At 55.0% G+C, this 14,058-nt stretch overlaps 9 protein-coding genes across 15 annotated transcripts; 2 read left to right on the forward strand and 7 right to left on the reverse strand.

Annotated features, from left to right (window-relative positions):
* Positions 1–74: 74 nt before the first annotated feature.
* On the forward strand, positions 75–1,593 carry LOC9632892 (protein trichome berefringence-like 7). Its single transcript, XM_024665471.1, has 4 exons — positions 75–392; positions 451–840; positions 896–1,054; positions 1,113–1,593. The coding sequence occupies exons 1-4, from the start codon at positions 94–96 to the stop codon at positions 1,429–1,431; spliced, it is 1,167 nt and encodes a 388-aa protein (XP_024521239.1). The 5' UTR covers positions 75–93; the 3' UTR covers positions 1,432–1,593.
* Positions 1,420–2,218, reverse strand: LOC9632406 (10 kDa chaperonin 1, chloroplastic). Its single transcript, XM_002991630.2, has 6 exons — positions 2,023–2,218; positions 1,925–1,975; positions 1,802–1,867; positions 1,698–1,745; positions 1,620–1,649; positions 1,420–1,570 (listed from the first exon to the last, which is right to left on the reverse strand). The coding sequence occupies exons 1-6, from the start codon at positions 2,182–2,184 to the stop codon at positions 1,502–1,504; spliced, it is 426 nt and encodes a 141-aa protein (XP_002991676.2). The 5' UTR covers positions 2,185–2,218; the 3' UTR covers positions 1,420–1,501.
* On the reverse strand, positions 2,209–4,714 carry LOC9632893 (anaphase-promoting complex subunit 6). Of its 3 annotated transcripts, none has more exons than XM_002991631.2 (15): positions 4,395–4,714; positions 4,218–4,340; positions 4,083–4,156; positions 3,993–4,032; positions 3,898–3,943; positions 3,591–3,840; positions 3,417–3,542; positions 3,291–3,365; positions 3,109–3,234; positions 2,985–3,054; positions 2,853–2,935; positions 2,673–2,795; positions 2,520–2,619; positions 2,425–2,460; positions 2,209–2,373 (listed from the first exon to the last, which is right to left on the reverse strand). In XM_002991631.2, exons 1-15 carry the CDS (start codon positions 4,626–4,628, stop codon positions 2,263–2,265), a joined length of 1,617 nt encoding a protein of 538 aa, XP_002991677.1. In that variant the 5' UTR covers positions 4,629–4,714; the 3' UTR covers positions 2,209–2,262. The 3 variants fall into 3 exon arrangements, with proteins under 3 accessions (XP_002991677.1, XP_024521228.1, XP_024521227.1); XM_024665460.1 differs by having other exon boundaries at positions 4,402–4,515; XM_024665459.1 differs by having other exon boundaries at positions 3,291–3,542.
* LOC112342886 (trafficking protein particle complex subunit 2-like) lies at positions 4,693–5,466 on the reverse strand. The gene is made up of 5 exons (XM_024665475.1): positions 5,327–5,466; positions 5,185–5,270; positions 5,047–5,108; positions 4,900–4,985; positions 4,693–4,840 (listed from the first exon to the last, which is right to left on the reverse strand). The coding sequence occupies exons 1-5, from the start codon at positions 5,405–5,407 to the stop codon at positions 4,745–4,747; spliced, it is 411 nt and encodes a 136-aa protein (XP_024521243.1). The 5' UTR covers positions 5,408–5,466; the 3' UTR covers positions 4,693–4,744.
* LOC112342884 lies at positions 5,449–7,251 on the reverse strand. Of its 2 annotated transcripts, XM_024665466.1 has the most exons (7): positions 6,865–7,251; positions 6,771–6,808; positions 6,602–6,713; positions 6,414–6,518; positions 6,245–6,349; positions 5,719–6,189; positions 5,449–5,662 (listed from the first exon to the last, which is right to left on the reverse strand). In XM_024665466.1, exons 1-7 carry the CDS (start codon positions 7,228–7,230, stop codon positions 5,462–5,464), a joined length of 1,398 nt encoding a protein of 465 aa, XP_024521234.1. In that variant the 5' UTR covers positions 7,231–7,251; the 3' UTR covers positions 5,449–5,461. The 2 variants fall into 2 exon arrangements, with proteins under 2 accessions (XP_024521234.1, XP_024521233.1); XM_024665465.1 differs by having other exon boundaries at positions 6,602–6,808.
* Positions 7,252–7,255: 4 nt separating this feature from the next.
* Positions 7,256–8,358, forward strand: LOC9632894 (mitogen-activated protein kinase kinase kinase 1). Its single transcript, XM_024665476.1, has one exon. The coding sequence runs from the start codon at positions 7,379–7,381 to the stop codon at positions 8,222–8,224; it is 846 nt and encodes a 281-aa protein (XP_024521244.1). The 5' UTR covers positions 7,256–7,378; the 3' UTR covers positions 8,225–8,358.
* LOC9632407 (histone acetyltransferase type B catalytic subunit) lies at positions 8,217–10,128 on the reverse strand. Of its 2 annotated transcripts, XM_024665467.1 has the most exons (10): positions 10,042–10,128; positions 9,942–9,992; positions 9,776–9,882; positions 9,660–9,728; positions 9,561–9,599; positions 9,434–9,510; positions 9,314–9,386; positions 9,185–9,266; positions 8,987–9,132; positions 8,217–8,932 (listed from the first exon to the last, which is right to left on the reverse strand). In XM_024665467.1, the coding sequence occupies exons 1-10, from the start codon at positions 10,094–10,096 to the stop codon at positions 8,246–8,248; spliced, it is 1,386 nt and encodes a 461-aa protein (XP_024521235.1). In that variant the 5' UTR covers positions 10,097–10,128; the 3' UTR covers positions 8,217–8,245. The 2 variants fall into 2 exon arrangements, with proteins under 2 accessions (XP_024521235.1, XP_002991678.2); XM_002991632.2 differs by having other exon boundaries at positions 8,217–9,132.
* LOC112342885 (thioredoxin domain-containing protein-like) lies at positions 10,125–11,068 on the reverse strand. Its single transcript, XM_024665474.1, has 5 exons — positions 10,881–11,068; positions 10,721–10,826; positions 10,532–10,669; positions 10,374–10,475; positions 10,125–10,323 (listed from the first exon to the last, which is right to left on the reverse strand). The coding sequence occupies exons 1-5, from the start codon at positions 11,048–11,050 to the stop codon at positions 10,174–10,176; spliced, it is 666 nt and encodes a 221-aa protein (XP_024521242.1). The 5' UTR covers positions 11,051–11,068; the 3' UTR covers positions 10,125–10,173.
* Positions 11,069–11,071: 3 nt separating this feature from the next.
* LOC9632895 (protein DA1-related 1) lies at positions 11,072–13,995 on the reverse strand. 3 transcript variants are annotated; one of them, XM_024665463.1, is made up of 14 exons: positions 13,883–13,993; positions 13,717–13,818; positions 13,223–13,648; positions 13,040–13,129; positions 12,838–12,907; positions 12,672–12,789; positions 12,495–12,618; positions 12,359–12,442; positions 12,187–12,306; positions 11,915–12,127; positions 11,789–11,851; positions 11,613–11,731; positions 11,501–11,559; positions 11,072–11,435 (listed from the first exon to the last, which is right to left on the reverse strand). In XM_024665463.1, the coding sequence occupies exons 3-14, from the start codon at positions 13,271–13,273 to the stop codon at positions 11,137–11,139; spliced, it is 1,410 nt and encodes a 469-aa protein (XP_024521231.1). In that variant the 5' UTR covers positions 13,274–13,648; positions 13,717–13,818; positions 13,883–13,993; the 3' UTR covers positions 11,072–11,136. The 3 variants fall into 3 exon arrangements, with proteins under 3 accessions (XP_024521231.1, XP_024521230.1, XP_024521232.1); XM_024665462.1 differs by having other exon boundaries at positions 11,613–11,851; positions 13,883–13,995; XM_024665464.1 differs by lacking the exon at positions 13,040–13,129 and having other exon boundaries at positions 11,613–11,851; positions 13,883–13,994.
* Positions 13,996–14,058: the final 63 nt, after the last annotated feature.

Raw genomic sequence — 14,058 nt, forward strand, 5'->3', positions numbered from 1 at the left:
CCATCCCGGGCGGCCGCGCGGCCCCACCGCCCAGGATTGACTGTTTATAACACAAACCCCCAGGGTTGAGGTAACCACCAGGTTGGGCTTGGGATGGGATCCAGTAACAAGCATGGGATCCTCCGCCCCCTCCTCCTCCTCCTCCCCCTCCTCGCCTGTGCCCTCGTGCTCTCCTACACCCAGGAGTGGCAGCAGCAGCAGCCATTGGATGTGGCGCCCCCGCCGCAATGCGACATCTCCGCGGGCAGCTGGGTGTATGACCGCTCCTACCCTCTCTACCGCGCCTCGGACTGCCCTCTTGTGGAGCAAGGCTTCAGGTGCCAGGACAACGGGCGGCCCGACAGCAGCTACACCAAGTGGAGATGGAAGCCGTCACAATGCCACATTCCCAGGTCTTGTCGGATCATTTCCCCACCTCTTTCTTCATCAATCCTTGTCTGCTCTGCGCAGCTTCCATGCGGCGCGTATGCTCCAGCTGCTGCGAGGCCGCCGGATCGCGTTCGTAGGCGACTCCATGGGCCGCACGCAATGGGAATCTCTCGTCTGCATGCTGCTCACCGCCGTCGCCGACAAGTCGTCCGTGTGGGAGGTGAACAACCGGACGATCACCAAGCGTGAGCCCTACCTGGCGTTCCACTTCGCCATGCACAAGGTGACCGTGGAGTACCACCGCTCCCCGTTCCTGGTCCAAGAGTCTCCGCCACCCAAGCACGCCCCCAGGAGAGTGCGCTCCATCCTGCGCCTCGACCAGCTGGAAGCGTCGCGCACACGCTGGGCGGACGCGGACGTGCTCGTCTTCAACTCTGGTCATTGGTGGAATCCTTCCAAGACGCGCCAAGTGTTTGTATCTTGCCCCACCCGTGTTGCTCGAGGATTCACGTTGGTCGCTGCGCAGGGGCTGCTACTTTTACGTGGGGAACACCCTGCGCCTCGGGATGAAGCTGGAGGCTGCTTATCAAGCAGCACTCAACACATGGGCTCGCTGGGTAGACAGCCTCGTCGACACCAACAAGACTCGCGTTCTCTTCCGGAGCCTCGAGCCTTCGCACTGGGAGTACGTATGTTAGTTGGTCTGTGTTTACTTGCTTACACACACGCCTTTGACTCATCAGCTGGCCGAGGAAGCGATGCTCCTTCCAGAGGCAACCAAATGCCAGCAGCCTCGCCGCCCCCAGCAGCATCCCGCAGCTCGCACTGAACCGGATCCTCCATCGAGTTGTCCAGGGCATGAACAAGAGCGTGGGAGTCCTCAACATCACCACATTGTCCCACTCCAGAAGCGATGCTCACGTTGGCCGCTGGAGCCCAGGACAGCCCCCTCTCGACTGTAGCCACTGGTGCCTCCCCGGCGTGCCAGACACATGGAACCAACTTCTCTACGCCACCCTGCTCAGCAACAAGAACAACAGAGTCGCTACCTCCTCAAACTGAACCCACTTGTTTATGCTCAAGGTTTATCGGATACGTCGACTACACACAAAAAAAGGCTCCCCCACCTAGCCTAGTTGATTGTGGCAAGCAGGTCCCCCACTTTGCAAAAGCAATGCTTTTCGCTTGTGCCAAAGTTGACCTGCAATTCCAACCATTAGTCGAGGCACAGGCACAAACCAAGCTCCCACCTCGTAAGCATTTATATCAGAGAACATCACCTGCCAAACAAAGTGTCAACTTTGAACCAAAACATAATTCTTGAGTACCTTCTGGCCCCTCTCAACAGATCCAGCATCCTTCCCTACGGATATCACCTGCACATATACCACCACCGTCAAAGAGCATCAAAGACCACTCACTGTGCACTTACCTCCCCAACGAGATAACGCTCAAACTTGACTGCATTCTTAGGAAGAAGCACTCCACCTTCAGATTTCTAGAGGAAGAAAAGACCGTCAGATTTCTAGAGAGGGGAAACAATTCTTGCTTATACCTCGGGAAGCTCTTCCAATCGAACGAGCACTCTGTCAGCCTGGGGAGATACCTGCATTTCCGGCCGAGTCAGGTGGAGACTAATCCGCTATTCCAGACCTTGGAGGTATCCACAGCAGCGGAGGCTCTAACGGAGGCGAGACGCGGCCTTCGGCGGGCCGGAACAGCAGCCACAGCTTTACTAGACGAGCCAGCGGTAGAAGGACAAGGTGCACAAGGGACTCGCAAAGGAACACCAATCATCGCCATCGCCATCGCCATCGCCGTAGGGTAGAATCTTTTCTCAACAAAACCCTATGTGTTCCTTCTGTTACAGATGTTTGAGATTACACTGTTTGTTTAGTGAAGGGCCGTGAGCTCTTTGGCAAAGCTGGGCCGTAGGCATTCTTCAGTCAGGGCTGCAGTGAGCATCTCTGCCGTGAAAGTATCATCGGGTTTCAAGCCCAGCGCCTGCAGCGCACAAGTGAGAAAACAGGCAAACAAGCATCTCACGAGGAAAACCTTGTGATAAAAGTCGATGGCGATACCAGTGCTTCCCTACGTTAGGAGGCAAAGCGTTAGAAGGGGCGTGGTGTCAAGAGCACAGAGAGAGGCACCTGAAGGTGATGGGTGAAGCCCAGCGCTGCATATGTCGTAGCTCCACGAGGGCAAAGAGCCAAGGCTTTCTCGTACATGGATATCGCCTCCGGATATAGTCTGGTGGCACACACTAGAGCTCGTCACGACGAGACCAAGAAGCACACGCTTACTTGAGTTTACGCAAGGTATGCGCCAGGTTGACAACAGTAGGCTCCCAACACAAGGTCAGGCTATTCCTCGTCTCTTGGACAAGAACCAAGGCCTTGCGTAGCCACCGAGCTGCTTCTTCGTACCTGCGGCAAACAAGACTTTTAAAACCCCCGCCAGTCCGCATCAAACAGTATGCCTACTCCCTGTTGCGGTAAGCCATGACACCGAGCTCGTTGTACACGAGAGGATCGGTTGGACAGATCCCTTTGGCCTGCATAAAGAACTGCGCAAACGAGAATGCTGACAAGGACGATGGCGATGATCATGCAAACCTGCTCGGCAAGGTTGAGGTTGTTTGTTCTTAGATACTCCATGCCGATGCACAAAGCGGGCATGTGGCAACTGCATTAACAGCATAAAACATTCAGAGCGCGCCAAGTTCCAACCTCCCCTTACCCGGAGAAGAGACGCGCAGCGGTTCTGTATGCCGCCATAGCCTGGTCACTTTCGTCCTGGGCTGCATACGCATTGCCAAAACCCAGCCATGCAGGATAAAATGCCCCGTCCAACGTCGTTGCCTTGCTGGTGTGGCCAGTCAGAAAACACTTGGGAGATGCCTACAATCAGGAGATGCCTACCAGAAGTAGCGACGGGCGTGATCAAATTGCCGGATGCAGTAGTAGTAGCATCCCACGGCGAACCAAGCAATGGGCCTGCAGCAAAGTTTTGAGTGAGGCATACAAACTTTGACAGGTGGTAAGTACCTTTGAGAATACTCTTGGACGAGATTGTGTGCTCTTAAAAACAGCTCGTTCTTGCGCCCAAGCTCTAGTGCGGCACCTAGATGTAACGGCATACACTTGAGATGGTAAGGATCCTTTTCGAGCAGCCTAGATGAAAGCGCCAAATGACATTAGACTGACAATGCGGGAGCTTACGTCTTTGTAATGTCGTAGCACAATTGAAACTCTCCTCGATGATAGAGGTAGTCTGCTCTGCATGCCAAGACGTCGTTGTTATCCTTCAACGACAGGCCCACGTTGCTGTGTTTCTGTGGTTCCCTTTCCAGTTCAGAAAGCTTGGACTCGAGCGCACTTATCTGCCCATATTTCTTGGCTTGACAAGAATAAAGCAGTGAGAGCCAGCGATCGTCTGCATCGAACTTGAGAGACGACAGGAAGGCTACTTCTGAAACGAGGAAATGCGTCAGAAAGTGAGAAGCATCCTAACCGGGTGGCAAGCAACCTTTCTCGCTGGAGAGCATGTGGTTGTCTACGATGTGCTCGTACGCCTAGAGCATGCTGGTCAGCACCTGGTTCCAAAACACGATTCTGCCTTACCTCGTAACAGTATGGGTCTACTCTAAGGGACGCCTTGTACCTGAACGTAAGATTAGTACTGTCAAGCAGCGAGCTGATTGCAAAAGTTACCAGCAGAGAGCTCTGGTCCTGTTTTCCAGAGCTTCGCATGCGCGCCCTCGCAGCAGGCACAGCGCGGCAGCGATCTGGGAAAAAAAAAAACGAGCGAGGACATGAGTTGCTAGTATACCAACACGAGGGGCCAACATTGATGCCTGCTTGGTGGCCCGACTCTGGATCAATGTCGTCCTTCATGGGGTAGTTTCCATGCTGGTCAACCTCGTAGTCGCCCAGTACCGAGAGGCACTCGTCCCATTCCTTGATCTCTTCCTGCCGGGTGAGAGTGCCAGAGTCAGCGAGCCAAACGAGTGTGAGACAAGAGACCAAACACTTTGCGGCGAGGTAGCGGTAGCGAGGGTGGAGGTGGAGGAGGCCGTGAGTGCGAAGCAGATGCAGCGCCCTTCTAAACTGTCTGCCCTGGAAGAGTGCCTGTGCGTGCAAATGCACATCCTCTTCCGTGCCTCCCACCGTCACCAGCTTGTCAGCCAGGAAGATGGCAGACGCATGAAGATGCTTGTCCAAGCAGTCCCTCACCATCGCCCGCAGCTTGTTCTCCATCGCGCTCCCTCACCTTAAACCCTAGGAAGGAAGCGAGAGAGAGAGAGAGAGAGAGAGAGAGTGAGGCAGGAGGAAGCACTCAAGTTAAAATTCCCGGTCCACAACACATGGAGAGATCACAGCAGGTACTTGCGCGCAAGTGCTCGCACCCTGGTGTCGAACTGAGCGGACGTGATCCGGGATCCAGGCACGTAGAGCGGGTTGAGAAGGATCTGCGCAAACCAAAAACAAGAGGAAAGAAACTTGGCGACAGAGGCGTTGGAAGCGGCACCTTGATGTAGAGCTCGTGCACTTCCTGGAAGAAGCTTTTGATGCTGTCCTCGCTGCGGGAGTCGTGCAGCAGCATGAGCCGCGTGCGTGCGGAGGGAGAGGAGAGTCAAGGGGCATATCATCAAAGGCGAGGCTGTCTAAAGGATATGGCCAGCAGTCATGTAGACCGAGACGAGGAGCTCGTTGAATTTGTCCACTCCTTTCATGAACCTGGCCCGTTCATGGTGTGTGTTCATGAACAATCAGCAACCAAGATGTGTGCGATGGCGGGGGGGGGGGGACTTACATGGAGTTGACGGTCCATGCCACATCCTCCACCACGTCCAGCGCCGCGTGCAGCACGAACTGATGCTGGTGCATCGCCTCGTCCCTCTGTCAATACCCAAGCAAGCACGCTTCCATTTCCCAGCCATTTGCGCCTTGTGTACCTTGGGGGCATTTCCCAGCTCCGTCTCGTAGATGGGACTGTTGTTGCGACCCACGATGACGAAGCAGGCGGTCGTTGCCATTTGGATCCGCCACAAAAGCCCAGCAAAGCGAGCCCTAGCGATCGAGTCTACAAATCATATGTCCGAGGCGTAATAGTGTGTGGACGTATCCTCCTCGCCTCCCAGCTGCGGTCGCCCGTGGCTGCTGGCCGACACGCTCTTTCGCACGCTTTGCCTCCTCTCGTCGCCTCCAGCCTTCTTGCCCAAGTAGTGATCAAACCGGAAAATCTCCTGCGAGTGGATCACCTTGAGCTCCCGCACCACGTTCTTATGCCTCTGCACCCATCGTCATCAGCACTATCATCATCAGCGTCGCCGGAGCACGCACGCACCTGGTGGCATCGCTCCAGGTCCTGCTCTCTGTTTCGCTGGAGATCGTCCCGAGCTTGCGCTGCTCGCTGGAGCAAAACCTCGAGCTCAACGTGCTGCTTGGACCGCAACGCGTTCTCTTTGGCGCCTACTTCGTTCTGAAACGATTGCAGCGTCGCCTGCAGCTCTGCCTGCTCCATCTGGTCGGCCTGCCGCTTCAGCTCCTGCGCGTCGATGTACTTGCCTTGCTTACCCAGGCATTCCTGCATCGGATATATTGGTACTTCAGATGGACGTGCCTTGGGTTCGAGGCAAATCCACGATACCTGGACCTTGCGCAGCCGTAGGAGCTCGCCGGACCACTGGGGCTTGGAGGGCGTCTTGGCATTCAGTTTGGTCCTCAAAGCTTGCAATGCAGCCGTGTGTTGGCGCTTCAGCTGGCCAGCATGTTCCATCACCTCACGGTGGAAGTTTTTAAGCTTGTCGTCCCAGAGCTGAGAGCAAGGGAGCAAGGTTCCAACGTTAACCTCCGGTAAGTTATCCACGTACCCGGTTCCTTTCTTCGAGCTCTCTCACGTACGCCTTCTTGGCCATCTCCCGTTCCCGCAGGTGCCTGTCAAGCATTGTCGCCCGCCGTTTCTCGTCTTCGACCATCTAGAGCAACGAGCAAAGCGTTGGCTTGGCTCATCGTAAAGGTAAAAGAGGACCCCTGGACAACCTTAAGCTTTTGCAGCTTTGCGACCGCAGCATTAGCTTCCAGATAGTGGCCTTTCTTCTCGCATGTCCTCCTGAGCTCGTCCAGCTCCTTGATGGTGTCAACAACCTACACTGAGCACCACAACTTCAGTACCGTGCACCACCGCCGACACCCCACTGTACATACGAGGGGGATGTTGAGAGTGGAACCTTGGGATCCAGTGCCGGATACGTCTCCTCAAGATTCGCTCTCCTACTCGGGCTTTTCTGGAGCGTTCTAAACACGTTTGGGGAGGAGCAAGTGCTCATGTTGACCGATCGCCTGCAAAGGCAATGTAGCTCAAGCCACAGTTGATACAAGACATGTGTGCGTACGCACCTCGAGTTGAGGAAAGAAGGATAACTCTCAAGCCGAGGCTGCAAAGCGAGGATGCATCAGTGTCCATTGCCAATTCAATGTGAAGGAAAGTTACCCCGCTCGGGCCTGGGCTTGTGGGTTGCCTGGAGCTTGCCCTGTTGATGCTGCGGCTGCGGCTCCAGGGCGGGGCAAGCAACTCTTCGCCACTCTCCTCGAGGCTCTTCTTCCTGGGCCTGTCCTCCACGGGCACCAGCACCGCCGGCGTGGGCATGCTGAACGCGATGGTAGTGGAGTCATCGGGTGGCTCAGGCGACGGGGGCGGCGACAGCGCCGCAATCTCTTGAACATCGGCCGCGGCGTAGTCGATGTCCGACTCCACGGTCAGGGCTGGACTGTAAGGAGCGCCCTCTTCCTGCTGCTCCTCCCCCTCCTCCTCTTCAGCGGCAGGGGGCGGCGGCAGCGGGTCAGCAGCAGCAGCCATGGCGCTCTACATGTGAATGCATTCCAGGGGATTGGGTTGCGAGCGTGAGAGAGAGAGAGAGAGTGAGGTGGCGCGTGAAGCCTGCGACAGTTTCTCACCTTCGCCGCGGGAAAAAAACCTTGCCCTAACGTACGTTTTAGGGCGCGCGATGAGGTCAGCGAGGAAGAGGAAGAAGGAGGACGAGGACGAGGACGAGGATGCGGAGGAGGCGGCGGCGGAGAAGCGGGCGGCGCGGTTCGTGAGCATACCCTCAAAGCAGGTACAGGAGCGGATGGACCGGGCGGTAGAGCACCGCTTGTATCTCATCGACAAGGACATCGAGACCGACTGCAGCCGCGGCAGTTTCGTCATCCTGGGTGCCACCGGGAATGTGTACAATGTGACGCTGGACAAGAATCCAAGCTGCGACTGCCCAGACTTTGGCCGCTGCTACACTTGCAAGCACATCCTGTTTGTGCTGCTACGAGTTGTCAAGCTCCCGCGCACCGACCACCGCTTGTGGCAGAAGGCGCTCCTCTCCTCGGAGGTCAAGGAGCTGCTGCAGATGTGCGCGTCCAACGGCGAGGAGGCGGTGCTAGCCAGCCAGCGGGTGCGCCAGCGCTTCAAACAGATCCACGGCAAGGACAAGGACGAGGATGGACAGACGGAGGCCAAGAGCATCCAGAGGAGCATTGAAGGGGACTGCCCCATATGCTACGAGGCCATGGCAAGCGCAGATGGTACCCCCGCCGAAGAGCTTGTCTTTTGCAAGTCATGCGGGAACAACGTTCACAAGGACTGCTTTGACCGCTGGAGCCGCAGCAAGTCCTCGTCCTATTCCAAGGTCACTTGCATCTACTGCAGGGCGGTGTGGGAGCACAAATGCGGTGCCACAGCCGACGCTAGCTCCTCCGGCTATGTCAACCTGGCGTCCTACTCGGAGGATCACAACGAAGCCAACACCAGCCTCGAGGCCCTCTACCCCGACTGCTACGAGTGGATCGCAAGACGATGAAGATAAGGTGGTTTCCAATTTCTAGCTCTGCTCAATCCACACCCGCGGGTTGAAGTGTACAGGAGTTCCACGTAGGCTGCACAAGCTTGCCACCTTCTTCACCGCTGACAAAATGTGACTCTTCTTTTCTTTCACCAATTCCTTCAACGCTTCCTCCCTCTGAGACGCATCCACTTCCCCATCCTGCGCTTCGTCACCCCCATCCCTTTGCCTGAACTTCATCATCACGAACGTCTTGCTGCTGTCGTACTTGTTCTCAGTGTCAACAACGTGCTTGAGCTTTGGCTGCTGGCTTTCCTTGCTCTCGAAGAGCTCTGCGGACAGCCGCTTCGACAGGAGCTCCGTAAATGCCTTCTCGTCGCCGGGATCCAGATGCACAAGGATCATCACTTCCCAGCATCTCTTGAACTGAACTTTGCTGATCTTCAACTCCCGCCGCACCACACAAGCCAGGTTGGAGGGGGGCAGGAGCTCCTCCGACCCCGTTTTGCCTTCCTTTATCCGTTGGACAGCAAGTCTCACCTGGGATAGCACAGGCGTGGAGTCCAGCAGCCGCATCACGTCCATGCAATCACGCAGGAGCTGCAGCTTATCGGATGGATCCTCCATTGTCACGTCGAAGGAGTTCCTGCGCATGGCGATGTCGTTGACGGCATTCACCAGATGGTAGCCGTGCTGTTTGTTCTGGTAAGGTGGGAGCACCAATATCTGGAAAAGGAGAGCGGGGTTGAAAAGATGCGTCAGAGAACGCTCCAAACTTACTTGACTGATGCGGAGCCTCGAACTGTCTGGGTAGTGAAAGAAACGGTAAACGTTACAGAAGCCGGTCACCTTGTGTACGTCCCTTGTCGTTTCAACAGCCACATAAACTTCCCAGCGTGGGTCATCCACTTCGATGCAGCTTGCACCTGTCGCTCAGTCTCATCAATCCTCTCTACCTGAGAATACGACCTCACAAACCTTCCACAAACCATAGTACAAGTGGATTCAGCCTTTGATGCCAGACTCGTGACTCCGAGCTCGCTAGCTCGAGGCGGAAAACCTGAAAGCTCCCGTGATTGCAAAAGCAGTGGTTTAGGATGCACCAACCTGGTTTCGAGTGAAACTATCGGCCGGTGCTTGCCACGAGGCTATGTGTTCCGCATATTTCGATAAGAGATCACTGTGTAGTGAATGATAAGAGCAGCAAACCCCTGGTGTTCCACAAACCTGAACTGCGAGCTGAATGAGGAAAGTTGCTTGGAAAATATATCTCGGTTCTCGACTAAGCCATCGCCAAAAACGTCCTGCAGGCCCCACAATGTGAAAGACGAAACCTTACAACTCGAAAATAAACCTTCAAGACATCTTCCAATTTCTCGCGAGACTTGGGAACCTGGAGACACTACTTGGTTAGATTCTTTGAGCTCCACAAAGAAGACCTTCTACAACTTACAGGAACGATCGAGTCGTACTTGATATCCGCATAGGCATGGAAGGAGGAGCTGTGCAACCAGATATCGACCTGAGAGAAAGAGATTATTCCCGTATTTGTGGTGATCCTGGCCAAACCTTGAGTCCTTTGTAGCCGTAGATTTTGCCGCTCTCGCCGAAGTGCTCTTCCAGAAATGTGGGGCAGAAGCCTAGATTGCTGTCTTGGAAGTCATCGATGGAGCTGACTGTGAGGAGGACAAGCGGCAATGAGAAGACGAAGCGAGAAAGGAAACGGCATTTATACCGAGGTGTAGTTTGATGGCGTCTTTGGCCAGGCAAAACTCCGCATTTCGATCTGCAAGGGGACAAGTGACTCCCGACCGTGGCGAGTGAGGAAAACACACCTGCGGCGCTAGAGAAGGCCACTTTCCGCCGCTTGCTGCTGCTCTCGTCCCCCATGGCAAGAACTAGGGTTTAAGGGAGGAGCTGCCCTAATTTCCTAATTTAGTGGATTAAATCTATAGCATTTTTACGTCTTAATCTTTCTTCCTGCCTCTAGCTGACTTCTTGCCACTCCTCCGCCTCGCTTTGCCATTGCCCCCCAGAATGCCGCTGGTGATTGAGTAGCCCGCCACTGCAACCATGGTTCCAGCCACGGCAAGCGCCATGGGATGGCTCCCCAAGAACTGGATGACAAGCCCGTCAAAGAAATGCAAGCATAACCACAGGGGCACACCTGCAACGCCTGGGAGTATTTGTGCTGGAACGCTTCCATGAGATCGCCTCCGAGCGCAGCTTCCGGCGGCACCTCCTCCGCTCTCGTTTCCTTCCATCCTTGCTGCAAGCAGCAGCAACGCAAACGGTTTCCAAGGAGAAACGAAAACTACCACAAACCTTGACAAACTCCGAGATGGTTTCGGCGGTCCAGTCGCCCGAGTAGTCAAACATGCGCCTGTCGTGGAACAGCTTGAGCTGTGGCGGGTTCGTGATGGAAAAGCGCTTGCGTGTCTTGGGACTCTTGGCTACATCCACCTTTGGGAGAGGACGCGACTCGTCTCACGAAACCAACGAAGTTCAACTTACCTTGGCAAAGAGGGGGTGCCCGTCCCTCGTCTCTTCGAGAAGCTTGCGAAGAGCGAGCTCGGCATCTTTGCCCTCCTCGAAATCCGGATCAGTGAAGAGCACCAGCCTGCACAAGCACGCCCACACTGCCAAAGGGTTGCTTCCCTGTGCATTTTCTTACCACGATCCAGTCGTCTGCCCGGTTGCTGCTTGTGTGTCGTGCTCGAAATTCCTGTCGCTGAGGTACAAGAGGTGCGGCCCTTCCACGGCGTCGTCACCAGCGGCAGCGCAAGCGCCCGCCGCCACGAACACCAGTAGCAGCAGCAGCAGCAGCAGCACAGGGCGCTCCATGTCTGGATCAAACAATCAAGAAACGCAAACCCGAGTCGCTTCTCCTTCTGAATATATGAAGAAAAGAGTTTTGTTTGGTGTTTTCTTCACACAGGAAAACTGCCCGTCAGCTTTATGTGCTCGAGCGTTCTCGACAGGCCAAACTGCACCACCGACTGATGCCCTGCTCTGAACCCATCGCCATATGCCGGTGACGAGTCCATGGCAATCTGGTGGAGAAAGAATTCCTGGAAACGATCGTTGTTGATCGACTTTGGCTTCTGCTTGCCACCTGACGAGCTGCTGCTGCTGCCGCCGCTACTGCCGATCTGCGACTCGAGCCAAGTGTGTGCCATCACTTGACAAATGCCCTCCTCCACCGCTGGATTCAACTGGTGCGGATAGCCTTCAACAGAGAGAAGCAAATATGTGTCGAGCCAAGTTCTAGCAACACAAGTTCAGGGAGCTCACCGTTGAGCCGGAGCCAGGCATGCATGAGCTCGTGAGCCAGGATGGAGCCAGTGAGCAGACTGCAAACATGATCAGAGTCTTTCGTGGCGAGAACTGAAATGTTTCCCCTCACCGTGGAAGGCCGTACAGAACAAGGATAGCGGTGACTTCGCACTGGCGTCGGAGCCTGAGTGATTCCTTGCGCATACTGCCCACTGGATTGCTACGTGAAGCCTTTGGCTTTCTGTACACCTGAAGCGCTGCACCATCAGAAACTTTCCAGAGGTTGGAGGTTTCGGACTTACTTACAGTGCTAACAGTCTGCTCCTCCGACAGGCAGAGGCCCCTTGTTTCTGGCAAGTGGTGGTAGCCCTGTGCGCAAGCAACAGAATGAATGCCTGCCTATATACACAGGACGAGCATACAAAAACTTACGTCTCGTTCGTGCTCACGAGCTTCGTTGAGTGCTTGTCGCTCCACCAGAAGCATCGGTATCGACTGCGAGATCTTCATGTTCATTCCTTCGTAGAAATCCAGAATTTCGTGGTAGAGATGCTGGCACTCGTGCGTATCCATGACTGCCGAATCTAAGCATTCTAGGCACAGCTTCCGTCCATCGTCCAGGCTCACAAACCGTGCGTCTCGGGCCTGCATGTATGTCACCCCGGCCGTCAAGCAGTCGACAAGGCAGTAAAAACGGGCCTTACCTCCACTCGCTCACAACTGCAACATCGAGGGGTGGAGTCCTTTTCATGCAAGGGGCAATACTTTTGTCCCCAGAAAGGATGTGCGCGGTACTCTATCAGGCCAGAGGAATTCGGTGGAATCTGAATGACTGGAAGTAAATACCATCCGCATATAAAGCTCAACAAAACATACAAACTGGTGGCAGACTTCACACTTGGGATGATACAAATCCCTGTAACACTCCTTGTGGTAGCGGTCACTCCCGGACAAGGCAAACTGCAAGAAACACACGAGGAGCGTGGGTGGAGGGTCATCAAAGTCGAGAAACCTGTGAACCCGATATGGGATCTCCGCATGCTTTGCAGCGGAAGCACTGTGGATGCCACACAGAACCGAGACAACTGAGGAAGCGCCCCGGTCCGATCTCCTGGTTGCACCCAGCACATATATATCTGTGCATCAAGGGAGTTGAAGACTACACACATAAACTGGATGGGCTGCCAACCTTTGTTTGCTCGGGCTGGGAGCACTCCTGCTTCTGCTTTGGCTGTCCAAGTCCATGCTCTCTTGCACGGCTCTCGCAAGCTCCTCCTCGTAGCTCGATCCAAACGGGCCAAATCTTTCTGCAGTGTGGACATTAGAGTGCGAACGCAGGCCACACGGAGTTCTACCGTAGTCATTATTGTCTGGCGCAGGAGTGCGACGGTGGTCGTCATCAGTCAGCGCATTCCTGCGTCCATCCTGCGGGGAATGCAAAACAGATTACGGCTCCAAGAGCGAGGGCGATGGATGGGCAAGGGGAACAACATGCAGGCGCTCGCATTCTTATGTTGCGTGAGGGGCGACGAGGAGAAAGAAACAGAGGAGGAATACCTTAAACATTGACGAGAGGAGGGAACGCAAGCGCGAGCGCAGAGACGACAAACCCCCGCTGCTGCTGGGCTGCCGGGTCCTGCTCCTGGGCTGGCGTTTGTCACGCACAGCCGGACAAACGAGATCGACACAACCCAAGGCACAGATATATGGATTGCATTGCAAAGCGCCTGGATGACTTACCTGGAGGAAGATTTCGTCGATGGGATTGAGGATCGACATGGACTGCCCCATTTTGCAGCTTGGTGCGCCGCCGCTGCTGCTCGTCTCCTTGTCCTCGTTGCCCCTTGGCCGCGGTTTGTCCAGTATGAAGGGCGGAGCATCTCAAGAGGCGCATCATCTTGGGATCCTCTTGAAGCGAGAGTAAGACATCCCTCTTCCTTCACTCCTCTTCTATTCACTCACACATCCATGACGCGCACACCCTCTCTCCCAGCAATGACCAAGCCAAAACAAACACATTTGATCTAGGCTAAGCCACCTATATTTTCCTTTTTTTCTTTTCTTTGTTTGCGATGTATCCATCTATCCATCCCTCTGATAAGTTATACTTAAATCCCTCCGGCCCACGTAGTACGGCTCGGATCACTTGACCTCGCCCTTGTCCTCCTGCTTTGCCAAAGCGGAGAAACGTCAAAAGATAACAATCGGCATGCACGCTTGCTCGGAATTCTTACAAGCGCCGAGCGAGGGGCAGTAGGCGGAGGCTGCGACGAGGAGAGCGCAGCCATGGCTTTCTCTTGAGTGTCACTCGACTGGAATGCATCCTCCACAGCCCCCTGTTTCAGCCATCTCTCTCTCGCTCGCATTTGGAAAAACTAAACCAGAAAATCAAAACACCACCTTGACGTTTTGCATCTCCTGTGCATTCAGTGTCCGCGGCTCCGTGCCGATTGAGGACTGCCGCCCCTCCTCCTCGCTCGTCCCCTTCCTCTCGGCCATTTGCCACTGTCGTGCTAATCCCACTCCACCGCTCTGCTTATCAAGGTTGCTAGACGCGTGGCCAAAGAAGATATATA

This window comes from Selaginella moellendorffii, unplaced genomic scaffold, assembly GCF_000143415.4.
Source record: "Selaginella moellendorffii unplaced genomic scaffold, v1.0 SELMOscaffold_122, whole genome shotgun sequence".
Classification (NCBI taxonomy): Eukaryota; Viridiplantae; Streptophyta; class Lycopodiopsida; order Selaginellales; family Selaginellaceae; genus Selaginella; species Selaginella moellendorffii.

Bases quoted from the DNA above. Each gene is read 5' to 3' on its own strand.
- LOC9632892 (XM_024665471.1), top strand. From the start codon at position 94: ATGGGATCCAGTAACAAGCATGGGATCCTCCGCCCCCTCCTCCTCCTC. The intron at 393-450 runs GTCTTGTCGGAT...TGCTCTGCGCAG, and splicing joins TCACAATGCCACATTCCCAG to CTTCCATGCGGCGCGTATGC. The intron at 1,055-1,112 runs GTACGTATGTTA...TTGACTCATCAG, and splicing joins CTCGAGCCTTCGCACTGGGA to CTGGCCGAGGAAGCGATGCT.
- LOC9632406 (XM_002991630.2), bottom strand. From the start codon at position 2,184: ATGGCGATGGCGATGGCGATGATTGGTGTTCCTTTGCGAGTCCCTTGT. The intron at 1,746-1,801 runs GTAAGTGCACAG...GTATATGTGCAG, and splicing joins AGCGTTATCTCGTTGGGGAG to GTGATATCCGTAGGGAAGGA. The intron at 1,571-1,619 runs GTGGGAGCTTGG...TTGGAATTGCAG, and splicing joins CTGATATAAATGCTTACGAG to GTCAACTTTGGCACAAGCGA.
- LOC9632893 (XM_024665459.1), bottom strand. From the start codon at position 4,628: ATGGAGAACAAGCTGCGGGCGATGGTGAGGGACTGCTTGGACAAGCAT. The intron at 2,936-2,984 runs GTTTGCATGATC...TCGTTTGCGCAG, and splicing joins ACCTCAACCTTGCCGAGCAG to TTCTTTATGCAGGCCAAAGG. The intron at 2,461-2,519 runs GTGCCTCTCTCT...CTCCTAACGTAG, and splicing joins GCTTCACCCATCACCTTCAG to GGAAGCACTGGTATCGCCAT.
- LOC112342886 (XM_024665475.1), bottom strand. From the start codon at position 5,407: ATGGCAACGACCGCCTGCTTCGTCATCGTGGGTCGCAACAACAGTCCC. The intron at 5,109-5,184 runs GTAAGTCCCCCC...TGAACGGGCCAG, and splicing joins GCATGGACCGTCAACTCCAT to GTTCATGAAAGGAGTGGACA. The intron at 4,841-4,899 runs GTGCCGCTTCCA...TGGTTTGCGCAG, and splicing joins TGCACGAGCTCTACATCAAG to ATCCTTCTCAACCCGCTCTA.
- LOC112342884 (XM_024665465.1), bottom strand. From the start codon at position 7,230: ATGGCTGCTGCTGCTGACCCGCTGCCGCCGCCCCCTGCCGCTGAAGAG. The intron at 6,350-6,413 runs GTTGTCCAGGGG...TCGTTGCTCTAG, and splicing joins CAAAGCTGCAAAAGCTTAAG to ATGGTCGAAGACGAGAAACG. The intron at 5,663-5,718 runs GTGCGTGCGTGC...CGATGGGTGCAG, and splicing joins ACCTGGAGCGATGCCACCAG to AGGCATAAGAACGTGGTGCG.
- LOC9632894 (XM_024665476.1), top strand. From the start codon at position 7,379: ATGAGGTCAGCGAGGAAGAGGAAGAAGGAGGACGAGGACGAGGACGAG.
- LOC9632407 (XM_002991632.2), bottom strand. From the start codon at position 10,096: ATGGGGGACGAGAGCAGCAGCAAGCGGCGGAAAGTGGCCTTCTCTAGC. The intron at 9,600-9,659 runs GTAAGTTGTAGA...TAGTGTCTCCAG, and splicing joins AGTACGACTCGATCGTTCCT to GTTCCCAAGTCTCGCGAGAA. The intron at 9,511-9,560 runs GTTTATTTTCGA...TGGGGCCTGCAG, and splicing joins AATTGGAAGATGTCTTGAAG to GACGTTTTTGGCGATGGCTT.
- LOC112342885 (XM_024665474.1), bottom strand. From the start codon at position 11,050: ATGGAGCGCCCTGTGCTGCTGCTGCTGCTGCTGCTACTGGTGTTCGTG. The intron at 10,476-10,531 runs GTTTGTGGTAGT...TGCTGCTTGCAG, and splicing joins CCATCTCGGAGTTTGTCAAG to CAAGGATGGAAGGAAACGAG. The intron at 10,324-10,373 runs GTGTGCCCCTGT...CTTGTCATCCAG, and splicing joins AATACTCCCAGGCGTTGCAG to TTCTTGGGGAGCCATCCCAT.
- LOC9632895 (XM_024665462.1), bottom strand. From the start codon at position 13,273: ATGGGGCAGTCCATGTCGATCCTCAATCCCATCGACGAAATCTTCCTC. The intron at 11,560-11,612 runs GTGAGGGGAAAC...TCATGTTTGCAG, and splicing joins GTTCTGTACGGCCTTCCACG to TCTGCTCACTGGCTCCATCC. The intron at 11,436-11,500 runs GTGAGCTCCCTG...TCTCTGTTGAAG, and splicing joins TGCCTGGCTCCGGCTCAACG to GCTATCCGCACCAGTTGAAT.